Below are 25,608 nucleotides of genomic sequence, written 5' to 3'. Positions count from 1 at the left end.
AAGAGAAATGCAAAGTAAAATTGTATAGAGAAACTACCTCTCAGCTACCAGAGTGGCCAAAAATCCAAGTCTCACGATACACTCAGGTAGAGAGGCAGTGGGTTAAGAGGTACTGCCACACATTGTTGTAGGACTGTAAAGTGGTGCAAACTGGATAAAAGGGAACTGACAATATCTAGAAAAATTACAGATGCATTTACTCTTAACCTAGCAATCCCATGTCCATAAATCTACCCTGAAATACACTGGCAAAAATACTAAATTATTTACTGATATTTACAGAGGTATTCACTGTAGCACTATTTATAATGGCAAAAGACCAGAAAAAACAAAATGCCCACCAATACGGCCCTGGCTGAATAAAAGGTGGTACATACAATAAAATATCATGCACCATAACAAGGACTGAGGAAATCATTATATCCACATATGAAATGATCTCAAGATTAAATGTAAAAAGAAAGATGCAGAACAGTACTTAGAGTATGCTAACTTCATGTAAGAAAGGGAGAGAAATATGAATTTATGCACATATTTTGCTTTTCTATATGAAAAAAAAAAAAAACACTAGAAGAATAACCAAAACTTAATAAAAATGGCTACCTGTAAGGGAAAGGAAGGAAATGTTTACCTAGAGAGGGAAGGGATGAAAGTGAAAATTCTCTGAATAGATAACAGTTACAAAGTTTGACTTTGGAATCATATAAATGTTTTACATTTTTTAAAAATTCAAGCTAGAAATGCAGCCCCTAAAAACTGAAAGAAAACAGCCTAATCGTGTATCAAGTTGTTGGCATAACCACACAGAGAAAAAGATTATTTCAAGTGACTTTGGAACACAGAATTTTGACTATACATTCTTACTGGAAATATGGTATAAAGATAAAGAGCTGCAAAAAAATCTTAAATGCCGTTCAGTAGTCTTACTGTGAGCAATAATACTGGTATTATGAAATTACTATGCTATTTAAATCATTTCTTCTTATTACTATTATTAATGCACATCAAGATATTAACAATAATTATAAAAATAATATGTATTATTAATGGACATCTATAACAGGATAAAGCAAGTATATAATTAAGTTACTGTTGTCAGGAACTAAGGCATTCAGTATAAAGGAAAAGAGATACAAGTGTAAAAAAAGAAACTAAGTATGCAATCCTCAATCTGAATTTGAAATGTCAACATGAATTGGTTTTTTTCTTTTCCAAAATACGTATTTCCTAACACTACCCAATAAAAAATCCTAGAGGCAGTGAGAGCCCAAGAGCAGTAAATACTCTTGGGTTCAGATGATGGTCTCTAAATATCATTCCCCACAATAAGGAACCAGGGCTTCTTGCAGGAATTACTGATTCGAGGTCTGGGGTAAGAAATGTATAAGATAAGCTGCATACATCTTACTCTCCCAAAAAGCAAAAAAGCAAAAGAGACTACTGGGGTCATACACAGCAAAAAGGACTCAAAAGCCAACATAAAGGGGCTCCTGAAAATCAATATAACCAAATTAATGATAACTACAACTGACTGAAACAAACTGCATACATAAAGACCTATGAGTTCAAACACATACTTAAAATGAGAAAAGCATGCCCCTCCCCCCAAAGTTCATAACTCAGAAATCACCACTGAAGGTAACTGGACACCAACTCCTGACTCTGAAAATCAGATTTTAAGAGAAATAATTAAGCATTTATTTCTGCTCTAATTATATTTCAAGGTATTCAAATAGACTTAGTTAATGAGGGAAAATTCTTTACAGAAGAATTCCAGTTAAAAAAATACTGAAAAAATTATAGAATTAGAAATCATATACTATAACTTCCAAATAGACAGCTGATTTTGAACTCACTGATCTATCTTAGAATTTGTAAAGGTAAAACATACAGACATCATGATGAGCCTTTTGATGCAGTATGATATGAAATACCCAGAACACAGCTTATGAAGTATTCTTGCCAAAAATAGTTGAAAATGAATTTAATCAAGCCTTTAGAACAAATTAAACACTAAGAAGAAGGAAAGAAAATCCTGGATGTGGGATATTCCATAGGAGGATATACTAGGATTCTTTAAAAAGTCAGGGAAGGGGAGAATGCTCTAGATTAAGAGACTCAGTAGACATAAAACCAAATGTCATGTCATGCGGGGATCTTATTTGGAGTTATTTAAAACACAGCCAATGTTTAAAAAAATTTTTTTTAAGTGAGGAAATTTAAATTGACTGGATAGTAGATGATACTAAGGAATTGCTGTCAATTTTATTAAAATGATAATGGCACTGTAATTATATAAGAAAATGTCCATATTCTTTAGAAATGTATGTAGGACTGATATAACATGATGTCCGGGATTTGCTTTAAAATACTGCAGTAAGGAAACAACCCAAATTCACATCAACAGGAAAGGGGATAAACTGTGTTATAGTTACACAGAGGAGTACTGTAATACAGTTAATATGAAAGAACTCCAGCAACATACAACATTATATTAGTAATATAAAGTGAAAAGATTAAGTTCCCCGAAGTTACACTTAACATATACACTTACTAAGATATACTTAACACAACACACTTGCTACACAGTTTAAAACAACCGAAACAGAAATACATAGTTTTTATGTTACAAGCAAACCATGTAGATCAACTCAATGAAGCAACAGTTATGTGGGTTATACATCACTTTGACCTCTAGTATCAATAGTCTTAATTCTACTGGATTTCTGTCATAAAAAGGAAAGAAAATATTAGTGAACACAGGATTTAGGGTGACAATCACTTCAGGTAGGGTAGAAGGATGCAGGCAATGAGACTGGGGAGATGGCTCGATACAGGTGAGTTTCAAAGCAGGACTTAGACTTCTGTTTTGGGTGATAGGTTCCTAGGTGTTTATTTCATTAATAAGATCATTTCAAACGTGAATGAATAAATTAAGGGGGACTATGCAATGACCAATGATGAGTGCAATTAACTAAGGATTATGATTTATCTAATAGTGTACACCTGGGGTCAAAGGGGGGCGATTTTTAAAAATTTGAGTCCTCCCCACTCAAAAAAGCAGTTTAAAAAAAAAAAAAAGCATGAGTAAAACTAGTATGACAAAATATTGATGATTTTCTAATCTAAGTGTTAAAATATGGGGGAGGGTTCACTATGTTATTCTCTTAACTTTTGTGCATGTTCATAATAAGAAAATTTTATATGAAAGATAGAAATGGCAAACTTAAAATCTGACAGCTGCAAACCAGTAATATAATCAACTAACTCATACTGTAAAATGCATATATTTGGAAGAAAAGAAGTCTCACATGAATAGCATCAAATTCCTCACTAATCATTCCTTTCACAACTGTAGATCTAGTTTTGAAATGTGCTGTATTCTTAATTTATAATTGTCTAAAAATCATCTTCTCGAATAATGAAACAGTATATAGACATCCCCTCATTTATGAGCTCAGAATTCAGAGTGCATTTTCTCACAGAAGTATAATAAAAAGTGATTGGGGGGCTTCCCTGTTGGCGCAGTGGTTGAGAGTCTGCCTGCCAATGCAGGGGACACGGGTTCGAACCCTGGTCTGGGAGGATCCCACATGCCGCGGAGCAACTAGGCCCGTGAGCCACAATTACTGAGCCTGCGCGTCTGGAGCCTGTGCTCCGCAACAAGAGAGGCCGCGATAGTGAGAGGCCCGCGCACCGCGATGAAGAGTGGCCCCCCGCTTGCCGCAACTGGAGAAAGCCCTTGCCCAGAAACGAAGACCCAACACAGCCATAAATAAAAAATAAATAAATAAAATAAAAATAAATAAATTAAAAAAAAAAAAAGTGATTGGGTTCTAGACTAGCCCACAAAAAACTATTTCAGCATACAATACACCCCAAGTATGGTTTTAACCAAGACAATAACTCTGGGATAGGACTTAAGAGATTCCACCTAATCATATCTTAAAATACTTCATAGAAAGTGCTCTCTGCTATTAGGAAGATAATGGTACTTCATAAAAGAATAGGCAATCAATCCCATCCCAAGGTATTTTGATCTTAAAAAAAACTATTACCCCACTGAAAGCAAACTGAATTCAGAATCTATCCATTTAAACTTTCAAGGTGCTAACAAGCTGAGGACTACCATAACTCATAATACATAGCTTTTTTGTTGACCTGTCCCAAGTTAATTTGCCTTAAGTTTTCCTCCATTTCAGTTTAGAGGACTTGTTCTAGAACTCTTTACATCCTTACTTCATTAGGATTAAAGAAATCTCAAGCATTTGCTTTAAAACACCACAAAGAAGGTATCCCCTACCAATAGGCCTCAGAGTTCAAATATTCTAGACTAGAAGCTAAAACCAAACACATTTAAAAGAATAAGAAACAAAAGAGTAATATTTAGCTGCAGAACCTCCAAAAGCCATTATCAATCAACTCAATGAGGTAAAAGTAAACGGGAAACACATCAGTTCAGCATCCAGTATCAGCAGCCTCTTACATCCACTTAATTTCCTTATAATAAAATCCAAACCTAAAGCAAAGTACTATCTTTTAAGATGTCATTATCCCAAAAAGTTAAGAAACAGGTTAAATTAATATGTTCTTATAGTTCAACCTTACAGATGTTAGACTTTCAATATGTCCATGGAAACACTTTCAAAGCAATTATAAATAGTTATGGAAATAAAGCCAGTTTTATCTACGGCTGCTATTTTCTTCATCCCAGGCATTAAATCTAGAGGCATAACTTTAATAAAACAAATGCTGTCTGCATTATATGTTTGAATACAAATTCTCAATAGTATATTTGAGGTTAAGATGCTAGAAAGACACATGCCCCTGTCTCTCCTTATATACTGAAAAACTGACAATCTGGTACAAAAGTTTCTAATCTAAAATCCAGAACAAAAGTGTAATTCTGAAATTGAGCTATTTGTTAACTACAAAGAAGTTATACTGAATAATAAACAGTACACTTGCTATAAGGGGTCGTTTTGGGCAACATAACCATTTTCATGAACTGAAATGAAATGTCTGGAATACAGATGCAGCGGGGCAAAATCTGAGGAACAGATATTCAGCGATTAACTTTTTAAAGTGATGTCTACAAACACTTCCCAAAATACGGCCCAACTTTTCAGTTTAAACTTCAATCTCAGCCACATAAAATCTTTCTGAATCATACCCAATTTGAAATCATGAAATCTGCCCATTTTTCTTATGTTCTCACTCCTTTAGATTTTTAGACCACAGATTTATAATTTTTCCTTTGCATAATGTCATCTATCATAAGAAAATGATAGTGCTCTCTGACAGGACTTGACAAAATACAGCTTGAAATAAATAAATATGAATATCCATATATATGTATACATATGTGTGTATATATTTCTAAAGAAATTCTAAAGTAGATGTATTTTGAAAGAGATTTTAAATTCTCGGGTTATTTTTAAGTATCTTTCTATTCCAGAAAAGATATACAATACAAACGCTAATCAAAAGAAAGCTGCTGTAGTTTAGTAATATTATTAAAGATAAAGGACATTTCACAAAGATAAAGTTAATTCAACAATATAAAAATTATGTGCACCTAATAACACAGGCTCAAACTATATAATGCAAAAACTGAAAATATTTTAAAGATAAAAAGGCAACCCCACAGTAAATAGAAATAACTTAAAAGTATCTTGCATATGTTATAAAGCAGAAACTAACACACCATTATAAAGCAATTATACTCCAATAAAGACGTTAAAAAAAAAATTATCTTGCATAGAGGGAAAAAAAAATAGCAAAGATATAGATTTCAACAAAACAATTAAAACCCTGACCTAGTTGTCCTGTACTGTACCCCAAAACTAAAAATAGATATCCTCTTCGAGTGTATATGAGACAGTTTATCAACATTAACCAAATGTTGGACCACAAGACAAGCTTCAACAAATCTTAAAGGACATAAATCATGTATAGAATGTTCTCTGACTACAGTGTGTTAAACTAGAAATCAATGAAAAAGATAACTAGAAATCTCTAGGACTTCCCTGGTGGCGCAGTGGTTAAGAATCCTCCTGCCAATGCACGGGACATGGGTTCGAGCCCTAGTCCAGGAAGATCCCACACACCACAGAGCAACTAAGCCCATGAGCCACAACTACTGAGCCTGAGCTCTACAGCCTGAGAGCCATAACTACTGAGCCGCGTGCCACAACTACTGAAGCCCGTGTGCCTAGAGCCTGTGCTCAACAACAAGAGAAGCCACTGGAATGAGAAGCCCGTGCACCGCAAGGAAGAGTAGCCCCCACCCACCACAACTAGAGAAAGCCTGCGCACAGCAATGAAGACCCAATGCAGACAAAAATTAGTTAATTAATTTTAAAAAAAAGGAAAAGAAAATCTCTAAATGTTTGAGTATTAAACAATATATTTCTAAATAAGCAATGGGTAAAAAAAACACATCATAATAGAAATTAGAAAGTATTTTAAACTGAATGATAAAGACAAAATAACATATTAAAGTTTGTGAGATGCAGCTACAGCAGCAGTACATAGAGGGAAATTTATAGCCTTGACAACAGACATAGAAAAAATAAAAAATAATCAAAGCATCCACCTTAAGAAGCTAGAAGAAAAAAATAATAAAGAGGGTATGAAATATATGTATATGTATAACTGATCCATGTTGTTATAAAGCAGAAACTAGCACACCATTGTAAAGCAATTATACTCCAATAAAGATGTTAAAAAAAAAAAAGAGGGTATGAGAGAGACTTCCCTGGTGGTGCAGTGGTTAAGACTTTGCCTTCCAGTGCAGGGGGTGCAGGTTCAATCCCTGGTCAGGGAGCTAAGATCCCACATGCCTCACGGCCAAAAAACCAAAACATAAAACAAAAGCAATACTGTAACAAATTCAATAAAGACTTTAAAAATGGTCCACAACCAAAAAAAAAACAACAACAAAAAAAAAGAGGGTATGGGAAACTTCTGGAGGTGATGGATATGTTTATGTCATAGATTGTGGTGATGGTTTCACAGGTATATATTTATCTCCAAACTCATCAAGTTGTATATATTAAATATGTACAGCTTTTTGTATATCAATTATACCTCAATAGAGGGGTTTTGAAAAAAAAAAGACAGGGAAGAAAAATTCACAAAAATGAAAAAAAATAAAAGGAATGAAATAAAAATAAGATAAAAAACTAGAAAAAATATAGAGAGGATAAACAAAGCCCAAAGTTGTTTTTTTAAAGACTCATAAAAATTGTTAATAGTCTTATGAAATGATTAAGAGAAAACAGATAACCAATTTCTCGACTGAAAAAAGAGATCATTACAGATACTATAGACATTTAAAAAATAGGATGTTATTATGTCAATAAAATTTTAAATTTAAATGAAATGGTAGATTCCTAGAAAAATAAAATTTACTAAAACTGACACAAGAAAACAACAGAAAATATGAATAGCCTACTATTTACCAAAGAAATGAAATCTACAATTAATAACTTTCCCACAATGAAAACTCCAGGACCAGAAGACTTTAGCAAACATTTAAGGAATAAATAACACCAACCCACAGAAACTCTTGCAGACAAAAGGAAAAGTGGGAACTTGTACCAACTCATTTTATGAGGCCAGCATAATCTAGGCATCAAATCCTGACATAGACATTATCACAGAAAGAAAACTGCAAGTCAATCTCATTCACGAAAGTTGACGCAAAAATCTTAAACAAAATATTAAAAAATGGAATGCAACAATACATAAGAACAAGAACATATCACAACCAAGTTGTATTTATTCCAGGAATATGATGAGATTGGGTTAACACGTTTTAAAAAAATCAATGGAGAAACTTTTGTTTCCAGTCAGGATGGAGTAGAGGGACTTGACTTAGCCCAGCCAATGAAACAGCCACACACACAAAAAAGAGACCACTTAAAAAAAATAAAAAAAATTAAAAAATTTAAAAAAACAGACCACTTGATAGAAAATGAACAAAAGAACTGACAGGCAATTCACAAAAGAAGTTATCCAAATGACAAATATATATATATATACACACACACACACACACACACACACACACATATAGGCACGCGCACGCACACACGCGCGCACACACACACACAAAAGGTGCTCAACATCCTTAGTCACCAGGGAACTACAAGTTCAAATCACAATAAGATATCCTTACATTCCTACCAGAATGGCTAAAATAAAGATAGGGGGGAAAAAAAAAGGAAAGAATTACATGACATTCTTATAATACACAGAAAAATTCTTTAAGGATTTCCAATACAGTATTAACTATAATTATTGACTTTTGATAGGATTACCAGTATTTCTTTTCCTGTTTTGCTCATCTAAATTTTCTAATTTGTTTTTCAAAAATATACACACAGCTCCAATAATAAAAAATTTTTTTTTCATTTTTAAAAAAGGCAAAAGGAAAGGCATAATAACATTCTTGGTGTGATATAACTACTTTTAGTATAATTTTAATTTTAAAAAGCTTAAAATATGTATTACTGGTTAACTTACATTTTCATGTCAAAATATATTGTGACAATGGTTTTCTATTATAACATTATGGTTTGAGATGTTGTTAAAAAAAAACTTACATGACCACATGCAAACATAAAATTAATCTGTTAGTACATACAGAATTGGAATGGTCAAATCATTCAACACTGAGCCATTAGTATGTGAGTACTTAAAACCAAAATATCTGCCACTATGGTCTGGTGATAAAATATAAAAATAAGTCTATTAGACAAAAACAGCTAAATGAACTTTAAAAAGCATGAAGATTATGATGAGTTTCAAGCACTAAATGCAAGAACATCTGTCAAACTCCAAATGTTAGGTGACAACTTAGCAATCAGGGATGGCACTTATGTAAGCAAGCAGCATGAATGAACACATACTTTAAAGTTTTAGGTGACATTCAGCTTTTACTACTAAAGGGAAGGATTTCCCCCCCATTACAGAGGCATTGATACACTGCCCTCTGTACCTGGCACATCCTGGGGGAGCTCAGATGCCACCTTCTTCTCTGCCATGTTGCTGCTATCATGGGTTTCTGAGAGACACCCCACGGGACTCCTCCCTTCCTCAGAGGGACTAGTCTCTTCTGAAGAAGCATTTGCTGTGTTGTCGCCAAGATTTGCTGACACAGAGTTACCTTTATCCCCAACTTCTGTTGGCTCTACAGTAAAATGCACAACAAAACTTTAAAGATATCCTTTAAAATTGCTTTAGGACAAATGGCCACATTCAGTCAGCTACTAAAAATGAATGATCACCAAAAAACCTGGCTTCTATTCGATGGCCATTTTGAAGCAATTAGATTCTGGGATAATTTTGCAGCAGGTAATCCAAAGGGTATTTAAGAAATATTTGATATATTAAGAATTTTAAGTAGTTAACATAAAAAGGAACATATTATATCACATACAAAAGTGTATATTCTGGTATAAAAACAGTGATTTTCACCAACAAATCTTATAGGGAAATGGCACCTTATTAAGAAGTATAAATAGAGATATGGGTATAACATTATAGTAAATCCTCCAATATATAAAACTCATTACAATGACTGTACATGTTATAAGGAGGAAGGGTATCCTAATCTCTTCAGAAATGTAAAATTAAATAGGTGTTTGCAATAAAAAAGATTCATCTTCATTTTGCAAGTAAAACTGGAGTTTTCATAAATAACACTGATGAAATATTTCTTTTTAACCAAATAATGTTTTTACCCTCAGTTTTTCCTTGCTCAGGATCGAGGTCATCTGGCGTTTTGTCATCACTGTCTTTTTCAAGACTCTGGTCTTCAAACTCCTCTCTGCTTTTCTCAGCATCTTTGGAGTTATTATTCTCAGTCTCATTTTTCTCCTTTTCTATTTCTTCTGGACTTTTAACAATATCAATGTCTCCTTTTTTGGCTCTTATAGATTCCAAAATTTCTTCTATAATAAAACAAATAAAAAATTATGTTTCCATATATACCAAGCATAAAAGTACTACAAATGCCACTTAAGAGTTTCAATACAAGTTTTTAAAGATAAATTTGCTAAAAGCATTAAGAACTATGAAATAAGGATCAAGATTACCAGTAACATTTTGATGTTGAGAACTCAATCGATTTGGTTATCTTCACTTCTAGAAAATACATGCTAATATAGGCTCTAATTTCTTTTTAAAAAAAGAAAGAAAAGTTAGTCTATCTTTTAAAATTGAGATTGATACAGATTACTGTGATATCCTCTGCCACAGGAGAAAACCTGCAAGCTGACATAGACCCACAGTCTGGGCAGTGTGGTACAGTAACAAAAACCTAGAGACCCAGGACCTAGCGCAGATCTGACCTGAATTAACTACGTGAGCCTGGGGGCAGGCTACTAAATCTTCAGGCCTCCACTGTAAAATGAGAAAACAGAGGCCCATTGGAAACATTTCTCTCTGAAGTCCCATAACTTTCTGAAAGTCACTAAATCCCTAATGGCTCTAATTTTCTTTCAACTTGGGTGGAGTGATACTACGGCATGGGTGCAGACCACAAGTTATATCAGCATAGACTCCTGTATATTAATGATGTTCTTTGGGTTGTGATCCAATACTATCATTTTTTACTTTGTTGCTCAAATCGGTCCAGCTTTTGGCCATTGAGAGCTTTTCCAGGTAAGTTCTGTATCCTTTAATCACATGAGTCCTGTATCCTTTAAACACACTTGCTTCCCTCCTTCCTTCCTTCTGTGCTTCCTTACTTTCCAGCACTGCAAGATGTTCCAGACTCACCTTGTATTTTCTCTGCACCAGCCCTAGAATACACCATCTCTCAAGGAGTCTTGATTCTTTTTTTAATTGGAGAATGAGATTTAGAAGTCGTGATCTGGGCACTATGTGTACTTGGTACTACTGGGGCACCAACAGACCTAGAAAATATATATATGTACACTAACCTATGTATATATACATCTTTATTGTTTCTGTATCTATCTGTGTGTGGTTCATTCAAGCATTGCTCTCTTGTTTTTTTGTAACTTTTCTGACAGAAGTTCTGTTTTCATTACAATATATTTATTTGGTCAATCCTGTTATACACAGTAAACCAGTTTCAGAATTGCTAAATTGTACTCTCATGAGAAATAAATTTACCAACTAGAGTACAACGTTTGTAAACAAGAAGAAACGTCTTTAATGCCAATGCCATGCACCCATGGTACTTCTTTATGGATTTTTAAATTTCCTTGTTTACACTTCCTTTCTTTAAATGTTCTCTACCTTCCCTTTCATCAATATTTCCTAAATTGTAGGTTTCCTAGGATTAGAAAAACCTTGTAACGTCATCACTGGAAAACACTGACCTCTCTGGTAAAGTGATTACTTTTGAGGCGATTGGAGTTAATTCCTTACTCTCTCTCACCTTCTCTACTCTTAATTCCTGTAAGAATTCTAAGCCAATGATTATATGACATCTAAGGACATCTGTAGGACAACAATTTCAAACAGAAGGAATCCTAATTGGTATATTTTCTGTCTTCTTCGTCATCCAAGTCACCCCGGATCCTTTTTTACATCATTTCCTTATATCCTTTTACCTATCTATACATCTATACTGTTTTCAGTTCCTATTTACCCGAGCTGCATTTACTCTTGCTAAGTACACTAAACCTATCAATGGAAGTATCTCAATCACTCTTTTTTAAAGAACTTTTTATTTAGAAAAAGAAAATTTATTTACCAATTACTTGCTTTTCTTAGAGCCATATTATTTCTTACTTTCAAACATAGCTCCCCCCTGATCTTCAACTGCCAGCTTTTCCAAACCAAAATGTTACACATTCATCCCAACTTCCCTCATGCCATTTAATGGGGATTAAACATTTTTTTTTAAACCTACAAATTAGATCATCTAAAGTAGATAAAAAGCACAGGTAGGATGACCAAAGATCTCTGATTTTCTATAAAGGTTCTAATTTCAAATATTCTATCTTGTTGCCTACTCTATCAAGTATACAAATATTTATCAGTCTATATGTCTGTATTTTCAGTTCAAAACCTATGGCACTCATAGCCATAAGAAAAATAGACCAAGAAGGTCAGGGGGGGAAAAAAACATTAAGGGATGAAAGAAAAAATAATCAGTTTAGGTTGTATCTGATCTACAATAAATATGCATATTCTATAAACATGTATACTCTATACTCTGCAGGAATATTTCAAAATTAAACAGAAAGAATTAACCTACCAAACTTTAAAAATCATCTCCTCTCAGAAAAATTTATTCCAAAAATAAACTTCCTTCAAGCAAACAAAATAAAGCATTGTAAAACACAGTCACCAAAAAAGTATATGATAAAACAATTTACAGTTACAAATATATAATAAATTGTAGAATCTAGATGATGGGCTTATGGGTATTTATCGTATAATTCTTCCACTTCCTGTATATCTGAAATTTTTCAAAAAATATTAGGAAAAAATAGAAAAATTCAACTACCAAAAAATAGAATTAAACTCTCCTAAAGTGGTCATATATGTATATAAAAACCAGAGGGTTTAAAAGTTGGAAGGATTTATGCTATTTGTGAAGTTAAAAATGTAAAGTCATAAGGATGAACTGTGATTCTGAAATCACTGCTACGATACTGCAAATTATTCTTGGCTATTTCAGAAGCCCAGTAGTTTGTTTTTTTAATCTCATAAAATCCCAAGTTAAAGAAAACCGCTAGATATTATTTTGGGTATTTACCTGGGCTGGATGCTCCTAAACTATCATAGCCAAGATTTTGCTTCCCAGAGAGAGCAAATAAAGGTAATGACGGCAGACCAGTGTTTTAATGGGAAATTCTTCTATCTCAATGTTTAATTCATTGCCAATACATTCCTTAGAAAGTTGTTGAGAGGATCAAAGGCTTGTATAACAACTAGATGAACACCTGGCCCACAGTAGGTACTCAAACATGTTAGTTTCCCCTTCTTCCCCATCAATTTTCAATGCTTGTGAATCCCTCCACCTCTAGTACCAGGTTGGTTGCACCTTAGCGAAAAAAAAAAGGTGGGAAGGGGGGAAGAAAAAGAGAAGAAAAATGTCACTTTTTGTCTACATCTCACCATTAAATCCAAGGTGCAGTTTACCTTATTTAAATTAACTCAAGTTGTATTAAGAGGGTAGCTGCACACAATATTTGGTCACCTAACTTTCTAAGAATATACTGTGCCCTAACGCTCAAAGCTCTCTCTGCTATTTTTGATTATTACGAAAGGTTTAACTAATTTTTTAAAGTACAGGGCTTCCCTCGTGGCGCAGTGGTTAAGAATCCGCCTGCCGGGCTTCCCTGGTAGCGCAGTTGTTAACAATCCGCCTGCCAATGCAGGGGACACGGGTTCGAGCCCTGGTCCGGGAAGATCCCACATGCCAGGGAGCAACTACGTCCATGCATCACAACCACTGAGCCTGCGCTCTAAAGCCCACAAGCCACAACTACTGAGCCCACGTGCCACAACTACTGAAGCCCGTGCGCCTAGAGCCCATGCTCTGCAACAAGAGGCCCAAGCACCACAACGAAGAGTAGCCCCCGCTCGCCGCAACTAGAGAAAAGCCCACGTGCAGCAACGAGGACCCAATGCAGCTAAAAATAAATAAATAAAAATTTTAAAAAGTACATTACAAGCTGAATTATACTGAAATATAATATGCTGATTGTAGAAAAATTGAAAAATATAAAAAGGAAACTAACTATAATCCTACTATGCTAATTGGTTATTTTTTAGTGATAAAAGCTGGTTATTCACTCAGTTGGTTATTCTGAGGAAGAGAATTTAAGTACCTCAATGACCCAGGTACTGTTTTTGCATGGTACCTTAAGTAATTCTCCAATGTACAGTGTTCCATCACATTATAATCCAAAATGAAATTAACCAATTCCTCTGCATGTTTATTTTTAGTTTTACATTCCCCCAAATCAGGCCACTAAACATTTTGATTATCCATTCCTATGTTGGCTTTGTTCTTTATTTAATTGATACTACATATACAATTTTGCACACAGACAAGCTCACTCTAGAAAATATTTCTAATTTAACACTTGATAAAAACACACTCGCCATTGCTTTTTAGAGGGCTGCCTGGTTCTTTTTGATTGTATTAAAGCTGAGAATGCAAGAGAAAAAAAGGGATTTGTCAGTTTGAATGCCAGGATTCATGAAAGGAAATTAACAGGGGAAGTAACCTGGCTGAAATTAATAAAACTTCCTATTATTTGATCTATAGTACGGAGGGGAGGGAGTGAGAAAGGGATTATATCAATATGACTGCAATTATCAACCTCCCCAAAGAATTCTGATGAGTAAAACTTATCCGATGGAAAAAACACACATTTTAAAAAACAGATCTAATAAAAAAATACTTCCAAGTACAAGATATGAATAAATATAAGCCTTGGTAACTAAGTCTGCTAGTTTCTGAAGACAAAGTGTATTTGTGCGCAACAGTATTTGTATATGACACCGTGAATATTGTTCTCCAAAAATAATCATGAATTCAAGAGAATACTGATGTCGAATATATGAGAACAAGCTTGGATACAGCTGAACTAAATATATTTATTAAATATAAAAAATCTATTTTTAAGCAAATAGAGAATAGGGGACTTTTTCAGTAACTGGAAAATGGAGGAAATTAATAGGATTATATGTATAGCAGATAGTATCAATATGTGTAAAAGAGGAGAACAGGCAGTTCAAGTATACTATCAGAGTCTTACCTAACCATGTTATCTATGTTAAGATTAAAAGGTACTGTTAGAAAATACAGGTGATACTTAGTAAACATGCACAAACTACATCTGGCAGGATGTTTAACAATGGCATGAATGGTCGTCTCTGAAAAAAGGAAGGTAAAATTGGGGATTAAGAAGGAGAGAGACTGACTTTTCAGTGTTATAATCTTTTGTACTATTTACTTTTTAAAAATATCATATGCATTCATTATTTGTTAAAAAGCAAAGAATTTTTAAAAAGCAAAATGCTGAGCCACAAAATAAATAAGGTAGTAATTAAAATATAACCCAAGGGCTTCCCTGGTGGTGCAGTGGTTAAGAGTCCGCCTGCCAATGCAGGGGACACGGGTTCGAGCCCTGGTCCAGGAAGATCCCACAGTGCCACGGAGCAACTCAGCCCGTGCGCCACAACTACTGAGCCTGTGCTCTTCTAGAGCCTGCGAGCCACAACTACTGAAGCCCACGTGCCTAGAGCCCGTGCTCCGCAACAAGAGAAGCCACCGCAATGAGAAGCCCACGCACCGCAACAAAGAGTAGCCCCCCGCTCGATGCAACTAGAGAAAGCCCACGCGCAGCAATGAAGGCCCAACGCAGCCAAGAATAAATTAAATAAATAAATAAAATAAAATAAAATATAACCCAAAGTGTAAAATATATATCCATGAGTCCATCCTCATATAAATGACTGAATAAATAAAGGAAGAATAGACGAATCTCCTGTGCAGAAACGTCCCAAACAATGTATGCAGATAAATGCTCCCTCAAGGAGGTGCAGCATAACTCCTCACGGCCTAAGGGTGGGCTGTGCGTAGCAACTTTCTCCCCAAAAGCACAGTATGGGTGGGAAGAGTAATTTTACAATAGAGAAACCTGACAAACACTGCCTCAACCAGATGACCAAGGTTAACATCATTGGTGATAAGTCACGTTGGTGGCAGGTACTCTTGATAAGATGATGAGAAGGGCACTGCACCTCTGTGGTCTTCCTCCCCAAAATACACAACCCCAGGCTAACTACGAGAAGAACATGAGACAAATCCATATTGAGGGCATTCTATTAAATACCTGACCAGTAATCCTCAAAACTTGTCAAGGTCATCAATAATAAGGAAAGGCTGAGAACCTGTGACAGTCTAGAGGAACCTAGAGAGACACGATAACGAAATATAATGTGGTGTCCTGGAGGGGATCATGAGACAGAAAAAGGACATTAGATAAGAACTAAGGAAATCTGATTTAAGTATAGACTTAAGTCATTACAATATATCAACATTGGTTCATTAGTGATCACAAATGTACCACACTAATGTAAGATAGTGACAATAGGGGAAGCATGCTGCAGGGTACGTGAAACCCTCTGTGTTATCTTAGCAACTTTTCTGTAACTCTAAAATTATTCTAAAATTAAAAGTTTATTAGAAAAAAAGAAAGAAAAGAGTAAATTTTAAAGGGATACCATTTCTCATAATTAAAAATAGGACTCCCTAAAAGGTTTATTAATAAAATTCTTGAATTAAAGAAACAAATATAATTTGGGGAATATCAGTAATGAGCAAGGCAAGGTACAAAACACTAAAATGCACAGGATCCCTAATTTATGTTAGGATGAACAAGGTTCTCTTGAGAAAATGAAATATAGACAATTAAAATAAAATAATCATACTTGAACATTTTAATATATTTTCATATTTTGTAGTGATTTCATACCAAGAAATGTAACAAAAAGTAAAATAAGAAAATTTCCCTCTCACCATTAGCTGCTGCCAGGAAGGATTTATTACTGCCCCGAGCCTTATTGGTCAGGTCTTCAGTTATGTCCATGTGCCGGTGGATTTCTTCACGCATTTCTTCTAGAATTTTGCAGAGTTCTGCTTCCCAGTAATCTTTGTCTAGACAGTCAATTAATTCTGCAAGCTGGACCTTTGTGCTGTAGTACCAAATTTTCTTTTCATTTTCATTTTCTGTATCTTCTTCTCTGTTTAAAAAAAGCACAAAAACACTTTGATGTTAGACAAAATGGCACTTACCTGAGAATTTTATCTATCCAGTGGAAGTTGAAACACACAACACAAAGATTGTGCACTAAAGCTCAGTGTATTTGCTCATAAGAGATCCTGTCAAGTCTCATTCAAACTCAAGGTACTCATTTTATTTAAACCTCTAATTATTTTGATTTCCTAGCCCATAGCAGCTTAGGATAAAATAATTTGCTTGTCGTAGTGGGAAGAGAGGAATTAGTATAGCAGCAAAGAAAGATATCTAAAGACATGACATGCAGAAGCATGACCTTAAAATTCAGAGCGTGTGAGTACTCGGTGAAGGACAGTCTTGGTTACACTTCAATCAACTTTAAGGTCATCACTGGAACAATACGAGGGGCAGAACTTTAACCAGAAATATTTAAACTATGTTCAGTGCTTGGCAGGTACAGAGCAGGTTCACATTACAGTATAGTTTAGAAACATTTCCATCCAAATGGTGTAAATGCTCTGCTAAATTCTGGTCCCTGAAGGAGTCATGTCAATCAAGTAACAATGCCTCATCTCTCTCTCTTGACGGACAATCAAAGCTCAAACTGGAGAGAAGAAGAGCACAGCAGCTTCTTTTCCTGCTTAAATCTCTCTGAAGATGCCAGTCACTTGTAATGGAGGTGGAGACTTCAACACTAATAACTAAAAACGTAAGGCAAATTAATGTCTAGGACCAGACTTCGAGAAACATATGTGACTCAGTTCTTCTCTCATTCATAAGATTCAGGAGTGTGTGTGAGGTACCTAACAAGAAAGAGTCTAACATTCCTGTCTGCTCAAAGGCAAACTCACGAAGCTGAAAGAAGAGCACTTTAAGAAAGATATGGCTTTAAATGGGCTCGGTCACTTATGAGATATGTGAACGTGGACAAGACACAACTCCTCTGAGCCTCTGAGACATCTTATTCACCTCACTGGTAAAATGGGGATAACAGTACCTGTCTTGAGGGACACCGTAAGATATTATAAGGTAAATAAAGGTATTATAATAAGGCATCTATCATAGTACCTGGAAAACATCATGAATGATCAATAAATAGAAAATATTATTGTTACTAGTAAGGTAGTAAATAAATTAAAATGTAGCAGAATTCCAGGAATGAGACATTCAATAATTCTGAACAAAGAAGGGATATATTAAATCATGGATAAATAAAAGGATAACAAAATTATCAAAAATTTTAAAGAAAAAGAGATTAATAAAGGGTCCCTGTTTTCCCTCTTTCAAATCAGCATCTGCTGACATATGATATTAATATATTTCTGTTAGAAGTTTTTTACAAAAATTTCTGAAAATCATTTTTTTAAGCTGCTCTAGATTTCACTCTACAGTGGGTATTTCTACTGACTTCTTATGACTGAGTGATAACAATGGTCTACTCCAATTTAAAATGTTAAAGATGTCAGAATCCTCTAAATAAAAACATTAATAGGGGGCTTCCCTGGTGGCACAGTTGTTGAGAATCCGCCTGCCAATGCAGGGGACACAGGTTCGAGCCCTGGTCCAGGAAGATCCCACATGCCGCGAAGCAACTAAGCCTGTGCATCACAACTACTGAGCCTGCGCTCTAGAGCCCATGAGCCACAACTACTGAGGCCCGCGTGCCTAGAGCCTGTGCTCCGCAACAAGAGAAGCCACTGCAATGAGAAGCCCGCGCACCCAAAGAAGAGGAGCCCCCGGTCGCCGCAACTAGAGAAAGCCCGCGAGCAGAAATGAAGACCCAACACAGCCAAAAATAAATAAATTAAAAAAAAAAAAGATTAATAGGGAATTCCCTGGCAGTCCAGTGGTTAGGACTCCGTGCTTTCACTGCCGAGGGCCCGGGTCCAATCCCTGGTCGGGGAACTAAGATCCCACAAGCCGTGCAGCACAGCCAAAAATAAATAAATAAATAATAAAAACTAATAAAAAGCTTTCAAAAGGCAATACCATAACAAAAATCTAATTAAGTGACAATATCAAATCAGAAAGTACATAGTGAGGGGCTTCCCTGGTGGCACAGTGGTTAGGAGTCCGCCTGCTAATGCAGGGGACACGGGTTCAAGCTCTGGTCTGGGAAGATCCCACATGCCGTGGAGCGGCTGAGCCCGTGTGCCACAAGTACTAAGCCTGCATTCTAGAGCCCACGAGCCACAACTACTGAGCCCACATACCACAACTACTGAAGCCCGTGCGCCTAGAGCCTGAGCTCTGCAACAGGAGAAGCCACTGCAATGAGAAGCCCGCGCACCGCAACAAAGAGTAGCCCCCGCTCGCCGCAACCAGAGAAAGCCGCACGCAGCAACAAAGACCCAATGCAGCCAAAAATAAATAATAAATAAATAAAAAGTACATAGTGAGCTTTGACCGAGCACAAGAGTTACAGGACAGCCTAATTCTTTGTTTTCTAAGATTTCAATCTTAAGGATTTTTCCTCTGTTTAAAGATATCAAATTCTTTCCTTAACTGTTTGCTTTTTTCCTCTTGATTCAGAAATATCTACAAATTTCAATGGAACAAGAAAAACATTCTATATAAAAACGTTTTTTGGGTAGAAAACAATTTATAAGCATAAGATTTCTACATGAAAGTGAGATGCTATGGGAACAAATTTAATTAAATGGACATCCTGTCCAATTTTTCAAGCAACTCACAGGCTACTGAAAGGGTCCTTATCAGTTGACTGACTCAGCCCATGCTGGCATCTGCAGAATTTCCATCTTAACAGAGAACACTTAATTTTAATTTTAATCTTAATTTTCATCTTAACAGAGAATTCACAAGTTCATATGGTGGCAGTCCATTCTAGACTGGAACTGCTCTGTTAGAAAGTTTTTTCCTTTTAAGAGATGACACACACCTAGTGTTTCCACCAATCCATCCTGATTCTGCCTGCTAGAATTCTCTGAAATAAACCTAACACCTCCTCCACACACAGTCCTTCAACTCTTTCACAATATCTATAATTTTACCCTGTTTTTTTTTTCAGGCCAAACACGTTCAAATACTTTAAGCATTCCTCATACAGCATGTTTTCCAGTCGTCACTACCTTGATATTCTTCCCCTAAATGTACAGTTTTGTCAACGTCCCTCTAAAAACAGCTCTATTTGGGGACTTCCCTGGTGGTCCAGTGGTTAAGAATCCGCCTTCCAATGCAAGGGACACGGGTTCCATCCCTGGTTGAGAAACTAAGATCCCACAGGAAGCGGGGCAACTAAGCCCGCGCCCACAACTACTGAGCCCGCATGCCGCAACTACAGAGCCCACACGCTCTGGAGCCTACATGCCACAACTAGAGAGAAGCCCACAAGCCGCAACTAAGACCCGACGCAGCCAAAAATATATACTAAATTAAAAAAAAAAAAAAAGTAAAAACAGCTCTATTTTTTATTCTGCTCATCAAAGATAATACTCAACAATGACCATTTTTTTCTTCTTCAAGCTACAGAAGGATAAATTCATCAAAAGCATAAAGTAGCAAAACTGAGTGAACAATAACAGCTAATGCTTTCAAAGAAAAGTTTTAATATAGATGTACTTGGGCACATTTACACAGTTTATATAACCAAGATTATCTGTTCTAATTGTAAAAGTGACAACTGCTTTCCTATATGAATATACATCAATTTGTAAGTACCTTTGTTTATGGGGTTAGAATTTGGTTTCTACAGAAGCTCTGTCTCTACAACGTTCCTTCTGCACACCCAAACTGGCCTGGCTTCCCTGAAGTCACTGATCAGCTCAAGGAGCTGATAGGGTGGCAGGGGAGGACAGAATGGAATGAAAATATGGGCCAAGAATACAATTAACAGCAAACTTACAGATTATATGCCTACATTTTAAAGTCTGTTTGGCTTTTACTCAGGCAAGATAAGTAAGAGGTTAATGACTAACCGTAAGTTTTGAGTTTCATTTCTAAACAAACCCACAGAAACTAAGAGTGAGGAACGCTAGTGCGGTGGGTTGACAAAAAGGTATGTCCACCTGAAACCGCAGAATGTGACCTTATTTGGAAATACGGTCTTTGCAGATGTAATTAGCTAAGGATCTTGAGATGAAATCATTCTGGATTTAGGGTGAGCTCTAAATCAAATGACTTGCTATCCTTACAAGAGGAGGAGAGGATTCAGAGAGACACATGGAGAAGGTGATGTGAAGATGGAGGCAGAGATCTGAGTCATGTGCCTTTGCCTATGAGCCAGGAGACACCAAGGAAGGCCAGCAACCACCAAAAGCTAGGAGACAGGCATGGAACAGAGTCTCCCTGAGCCTCCAGAAAGAAAGAACCCTGCTGACACTGGTTTCAAACTTCTAGCCGCCAGAATCGTGAGAGAATAAATTCCTGTTGCTTTAAACAACTCATTTTATGGTCAATTTGTTATGGCAGCCCTAGGAAACTAAAACAGATTTTGATTTCATGCTTTTTTTTTTTTATGATTTAATTTTTTTAACTTATTTTTTTGGCTGCATTGGGTCTTTGTTGCTGCACGTGGGCTTTCTCTAGTTGCGGCAAGTGGGGGCTACTCTTCATTGTGGTGCGCAGGCTTCTCACTGCAGTGGCTTCTCTTTGTTGCGGAGCATGGGCTCTAGGTGCGCGGGCTTCAGTAGTTGTGGCTCGCGGGCTCTAGAGCGCAGGCTCAGTAGTTGTGGCATGCGGGTTTCAGTAGTTGTGGCACACAGGCTCAGTAGTTGTGGCTTGTGGGCTCTAGACCGCAGGCTCAGTAGTTGTGGCACACAGGCTTAGTTGCTCCGCGGCATGTGAGATCTTCCCAGACCAGGCTCGAACCCGTGTCCCCTGCATTGGCAGGCGGATTCTTAACCACTGTGCCACCAGGGAAGTCCCCTAAAACAGATTTTGATACTGGGAAAGGAAGTGCTGCTATAATAGATACTTAAAAACGTGGGAGTGGCTTAGGAACTGGGAAATGGGAAAAGGCTGGAAGAATTTTGAGGCACTTGACAGAAAAGGCCTAGACTTTCTTGAAGAGACAGAGGTTGGCAGAGATTGGAATTATGCTGCCAGCAAGCCAAGGAACACTTGGGGCACTAGAAGTTGGAAAGGGAAAGAAAAGAATTCTTTCCTAGAGCCTTTGGAGGGAGTGGGCCCACTGACACCTTGATTTTTTACTTCTAGCCTCCAGAACTGTGAGAAAATTAATCTCTCACTTTGCCTTGTTACAGCAGCCACAGGAAACTAATGCGGTTCAGGAGTCAGAGATTAAAGGCAGCCCAAGGAGGTTAAGAGCACACATTCTGGAGTCACAATGCCTGGGACTGAATTCTGATTCTGCCACTTACTAGTTGTATGATACTGGATAAATTACTTAACCTCTCTCTTACCTCAACTTCTCCATCTGAAAAATGGGGTGACAGTACTTACATCAAAATGCTGTTGTGAGGATTAAGCAAGTTAAAACATAAAGTGCTTCGAACACTGACAGCACGTAGTGGGTGCAATTTGCAGGGTTGCTATTATGTTCTTCATCTGATGAAGTATATGATATTTACCTTAAAACAAATAATTACAAGTGTAATGGGTGCTTTAAAAAAAAGAAGTGTTTCACGGTGCATAGGGAGAGAAATTCAGGGGAAAAAGCCCTAGGAAATGGCATAAATAGGCTGACTTGAAGGATAAGTTAGTCGAAAGGCTTTGCGGGTTTTTAGTTTGCTTTTTATTGATTTTGTTTTGGGTGGTAGGAAGCAAAAGAAATAAATACACAAAATTAGGGATCTGTGAACTTTCTGTTAAGAGCAAATGGAAGTACGTAACTGAAAGGTTTTTCAACTTGGGGGGAAAAGACCTGATCAGAATGGCTGTTTTAAAAATAATCCAGCTATGGGGATTTCCCTGGCGGTCCAGTGGCTAAGACGCCATGCGCCCAATGCAGAGTGTCCAGGTTCAATCCCTGGTCAGGGAACTAGATCCCACATGCTGCAACTAAGAGTTTGCATGCCGCAACTAAATGATCCCGTGTGCCTCAACAAAGACCCGATGCAGCCTAAATAAATAAATATTTTTTAAAAAATAATAATAATAATCCAGCTATGGAACAGAGAACAGAATTGGGGAGTTACACGTACACCAGTTTGGAGACTACTAAACTAGTCTAATCAAGATGATGTTGACAGTGAGAACGGAGAGAAATGGATTCAATATTTAAGAGGTAATTAAAAGGTATAACAAACAACATAGGACAAAAGACTATTCCCAGGTTTCTAGCTTGAGCAGCCAGTAGGATGGTGATCCCATTTACTGAGATGGCAACACTGAATGAAGGGTAGGTAATGGGGGCAAGTGATGCACGCAGTTTTAGACATGTTGTGTCTGAGGTGCCTGCTATGTGGACTTGTCCAGGGGGCTGCTGGTATGCAGAACTGGGCACAGGCAGAAGGATTACAAGCGTAGGTCTGATGGCAACTGAGTCAGCAAGTAAATAGGTGGCTTATGGCTAGAATGTGGAGGTGCAGGTGGAAAGCTGTACAGGTTAAAAAGCATAAATTAGTTCATCTGGAAAATGAAAAAATGCTGAGTTTTAAAATGATGTGTTCAAGGTAATTTTATTCAGAACAGACAGTGACAGGAAAAGGTGCTAGTCTAATCTGGCAGTTCCTATTTTACTAGAAGTCCCAATTTGAGAGCAAAGGATTGATAGAATGAAAACAATATTTAAGAAAGACTGGCCCTCTTACATAACAGATTGAAATTGATCTCTAAATTGTTTGCTCAGTAAGTATCTTGGTTCCTCAGGTAGACTATAAACTGATGTGTAAGAACTTTTCTTTTATTCCCTAACCTACTCAAATAACATATTTTTAAATGAGTATTAAACAAATAAAAGCAATAAGAGAAAAATAGTTTCTATAAACTATTAGCATTACAATTAAAAAGTGTTCACTGCCCCAGACTTTGTTTTAGACATAACCCCCTTGGGCAATAAGTCCACTGATTTATCATTTTAAGCTTCTGGACTTCCAGGGAAAACATATACCAGATCTCCACATAGCATAAGCTGAGCAATTTACGTGGTTTCAAAACTTTCATCAGGAGTCCACATATCATCTACCACAAGGGGGCGCTTAAATGGAAATTGTTTTGATCTAAATTTTAAAATGATGTAAAATCTTTCACATTTACTCAAATTATTCACAAGGAACAACTATTATTAACAATGATATTTAGGGACTTTCCTGGTGGTGCTCCGAATGCAGGGGGCCTGGGTTCGATCCCTGGTCAGGGAACTAGATCCCACATGCATGCTGCAACTAAGAGTTCACATACCACAAATAAGGAGCCCACATACTGCAACTAAGGAGCTGGTGAGCCACAACTAAGACCCAGCGCAACCAAATAAATAAATAAATATTTTAAAAAATTAAGAAAATCTTTGTATCTGACTTTTTACAAAGAAAATAGTCAAAATGTCACAACACATGAAAAAAAGTATCATACTTGTTCATCTGAGATCTTCATTAAATTCTGTGTACTTTATTATGCAATAAGAAAGGTAGTTTGAGAGATTACGACTAAAACTTTTAAAGCAAATAAATGTAAGTGAGTAGTTTCCCTGCCAAACATGTAATTTAAAGAATCTGTTCAATTTAGAAAAGTGGATTATTTCATTTCACTGGTAATGTACCACAAATCCATGCATGGGTACCTTCTTAAGTCCCTTCACTCCTGTAATTTTAAAGCTTTGCACCTATTTAACCACATTCAAAGGGTCTTCTCTTCTACTTGTCTGAGTGTTGTTTTATATACTGATATTGAATTATCAAGAAACAGAACTTTTTTGAAACACCACTTAATTTACGTCATATTTTCTAAAAATGCCTGTGTTTCAAATTTATAAGATCTCAGAAAAACCCAGTCCCAATAGAGCCAAAACCATTATACTATCTTTCTCCCCCCAGTTATAAGCATTGCTTTTAACAGCAAAAACAAGGCAAATTGCAGACTTCTCAAGATGATGGCTTGGAAACTAGACTACAGTATAAAATTAGTTATTGAAAATATTCTTGGGAGTCCCCTGGCGGTCCAGTGTTTAGGACTCCACGCTTTCACTGCCATGGCCCGGATTCAATCCCTGGCCACGGAACTAAGATCCTGCAAGCTGCATGGTGTGGTCAAAAAAAAAAGAAAAGAAGAAACAAGAAAAGAAAATATTCTTATAAATAGGTCCTGAAAAAAAATTCTAGGTCCTACTTCCTAATAGCCATAGAGTCTTGGGCAAGTCCTCGAGCAAGTTATTTAACTTCTCTGAGTTTAGTTCTTCATCTATAAAATGTACAAAAATAGTACCCACATTATTGGGTTGTTGTGAGGGTTAATGAAAAAAATGTATAAATAAAATGCTTATTAGAAAACTGTAAGGCACACATTATTCTAAGTGAAAGAACTGAGATACAAAATAATATTATTATATGTTTCTTTTTATATGAAATGTTTAGAAAAGGCAAATTTATACAAACAACAGAGTGATTTTCTAAGGCTGAGAATGGGAGTAAGATTAACTGTAAAAAGATATGAGACCACTTTCAGAATGACTGAAATGTGGAGTAACCAACCACTTGGATTTATCTCAGAAGAAAATGTTTCCTGGGATGTGGGACTTTCAGTGTTAATTTACTAAAATTATAGAATTGTACATCTACAACAATAGAATTTTATAATACATAAATTAATAAACAGCTCAGGGAATTCCCTGGTGGTCCACTGGTTAGGACCCTATGCTTCCACTGCAGGGGGCACATGTTCGATCCCTGGTCGGGGAACTAAGATCCCGCAAGCAGCACAGCGCAGCCAAAAACAAAAAAACAAA

General features: G+C 36.4%; 1 protein-coding gene across 12 annotated transcripts in view; it reads right to left on the bottom strand.

Annotated features, from left to right (window-relative positions):
* The window catches only part of BPTF (bromodomain PHD finger transcription factor), a 139,068-nt gene that overhangs the window by 75,239 nt on the left and 38,221 nt on the right, over nt 1-25,608 (bottom strand). For 10 of the 12 annotated variants that reach the window (XM_068529938.1, XM_068529939.1, XM_068529944.1 and 7 more), the window contains exons 3-5: nt 16,529-16,752; nt 9,753-9,962; nt 9,008-9,199 (exon numbers count right to left, since the gene is read on the bottom strand). In XM_068529938.1, coding sequence (XP_068386039.1) covers nt 9,008-9,199; nt 9,753-9,962; nt 16,529-16,752 — 626 coding nt within the window. The remainder of the gene's footprint in view (nt 1-9,007; nt 9,200-9,752; nt 9,963-16,528; nt 16,753-25,608) is intronic. The other 2 variants (XM_068529946.1, XM_068529947.1) reach the window with 1 other exon arrangement.

This window comes from Eschrichtius robustus, chromosome 20, assembly GCF_028021215.1.
Source record: "Eschrichtius robustus isolate mEscRob2 chromosome 20, mEscRob2.pri, whole genome shotgun sequence".
Lineage (NCBI taxonomy): Eukaryota > Metazoa > Chordata > Mammalia > Artiodactyla > Eschrichtiidae > Eschrichtius > Eschrichtius robustus.
Note: the sequence above shows the minus strand (reverse complement) of the source record. Positions and strands in the feature narration are given on the sequence as shown.